This window comes from Camelina sativa, chromosome 16 (genome assembly GCF_000633955.1).
Source record: "Camelina sativa cultivar DH55 chromosome 16, Cs, whole genome shotgun sequence".
In the NCBI taxonomy this organism is placed as follows: Eukaryota; Viridiplantae; Streptophyta; class Magnoliopsida; order Brassicales; family Brassicaceae; genus Camelina; species Camelina sativa.
In genome coordinates, this window is record NC_025700.1 from 20998161 (window position 1) to 21000149 (window position 1989).

The following is a 1989-nucleotide window of genomic DNA, read 5'->3' on the forward strand; positions in this document are numbered from 1 at the left end:
TGATACCGAAGAGAGATTTAATATGTTAAAAACAAAAAATAAAATAAATGTGATTTAATTAATTTTTGCCCGGGGGATATATAAATAAAAAAATGTTAATTAAGAGAGGGGACAATGTGGGGTTATATGATGAGTGAATAATAAAAACTGTAACTTGTAATAATGTTCTTTTTTGTAATATGTAGTATAAAAGAAAATTGAATGGTTCTTGTTGTTTGGTGACGATTGTGTTATTTTTGTATTTTTACATATTATTGCTATTGTTTTTGTCTAAATTACGAGGTGGGACTGGGAGACGAGAGTTACTTATCCTTTTCGGTATACAGTTCCTTGGTAAGATCAATAAATAAAAAACTTTATGTTAAATTTTTCTTTAAGATAAATGAAAAAAAAAAGAGAAGATGCCAAGTTCACATGCACACAATGAGAGAGAGAGAGAGAGCGTGGGGTTTGGGGGTCCACGTGGCTAAAAGGAATCTTACTCTTTTCTTTTTCATCTCTGTGTCTTCTTCGTTGCCCTAAAACGCAAGACTCTCTTCTTCTTCTTCTTCTTCTTTTTTTTTTTTTTTTAAATTGTAAGGGTGGTTTCGTAATTTCAAAATGTGGAACGCACGTGACAGATCCAACCATATATGAAAAACAACTCTTATTTGAGACGACGACGATGATGATGATGATTCGCTGTGTCACAATTAAATTCATAAGTACTATCAACACATGTTTGGTCGCGTTTCCAGATCTGTTTTTACCGAACAAAATATTGATGTATATGTATCTACCGATGATCGTGACTCCTCTTTTACGCTTTTTTTTTTGGTCTTAGAAATATATATATATATATATATATATATATATTGCTCTCGTGGAATCCTCAAGGATTAACACATGCATCATATACGAATTTTTGTGATTTACATTAGATGTTTTAAAGATTATTATTCATATCATACTCATATGTGGTTTGGTTTGCACATTAATATTTAGAGTATATATATATATATTGCACATGTTACCAAGAAGAGCATGATCATATATGTATATCCAAGTTTGGGTTGTACGTTGAGTAATATTTTGTATATTTATTTGTACCCTATAAAATTAAGATGCGGTTAATCATGATGTGTACGTACTACGTCGTCCAGTTCTGATCATCATATATATATATATAATGTATGATATCTAGCTGTAAAATACATGCATAATTTATTCTATATGTTTTGCAAACTATATATATACTTCGCCAAATTAAATACATTTACGATTTTTTGCATAATCGATCGACATTTAACATTTACATGCTGCGCTTTTACTTCTTTATTTCTTCTCATTTTTTTATTTTTTTTCCTTGTAAATCTGATTTTATATTATAGGCAAAACATTATAGACAAAACGCAAACACATGTTTTATAAAAACAAGGAACCAACCTGATGGAGAAGTACTCCGAAATCAAATTGCCTAAACTAAACCACCTCAATAGAATTAAGGGGGCTATACAAAAGAATGAGTTCATGTGATCCGGAACTAAACAAGCTAAGGAAGACATACATCTTTAAATCGAGGACATGCTCTATTAAGCCACAAAGGATGACCGTTTAATTTGCAACATAAAATTGCATCTTGTATTCATGCGTAACGTTTTGAGCAATGAAATTAGCTTCGTTGTTAGAGCATTANACAACAACAACAACAGCATCGCATCTTCTTCTTCAGCTTCCGGTCTTGTTAAACCGGATAATTCTGTTCCTTTGATGGTTCAACCGGAGCAGCAATGGCCTCCTGCGCCTGTAACGACGACAGCAACTACTACGGCAGTGGCTGTGGTTCAGCAGCAGCATCCTCAGCCGTCGGATCAGAACTATGACGATGAAGAAGGTACAGACGAAGAAGATTACGACGATGAGGAGGATGAGGAGGACGAGGAGAATGAAGAAGAAGAGGAAAGAGGTGAGTTTGAGCTGGTGCCTAGCAATAACAACAAGACGACGAAT

General features: G+C 33.5%; 1 protein-coding gene across 1 annotated transcript in view; it reads left to right on the plus strand.

Moving 5' to 3' along the window:
* Positions 1–1989, plus strand: part of LOC104753885 (trihelix transcription factor GT-2) — a gene marked incomplete in the record, with an annotated part of 21748 nt that overhangs the window by 3688 nt on the left and 16071 nt on the right. The window contains 1 exon segment of the mRNA XM_019238416.1: positions 1696–1989. Coding sequence (XP_019093961.1) covers positions 1696–1989 — 294 coding nt within the window.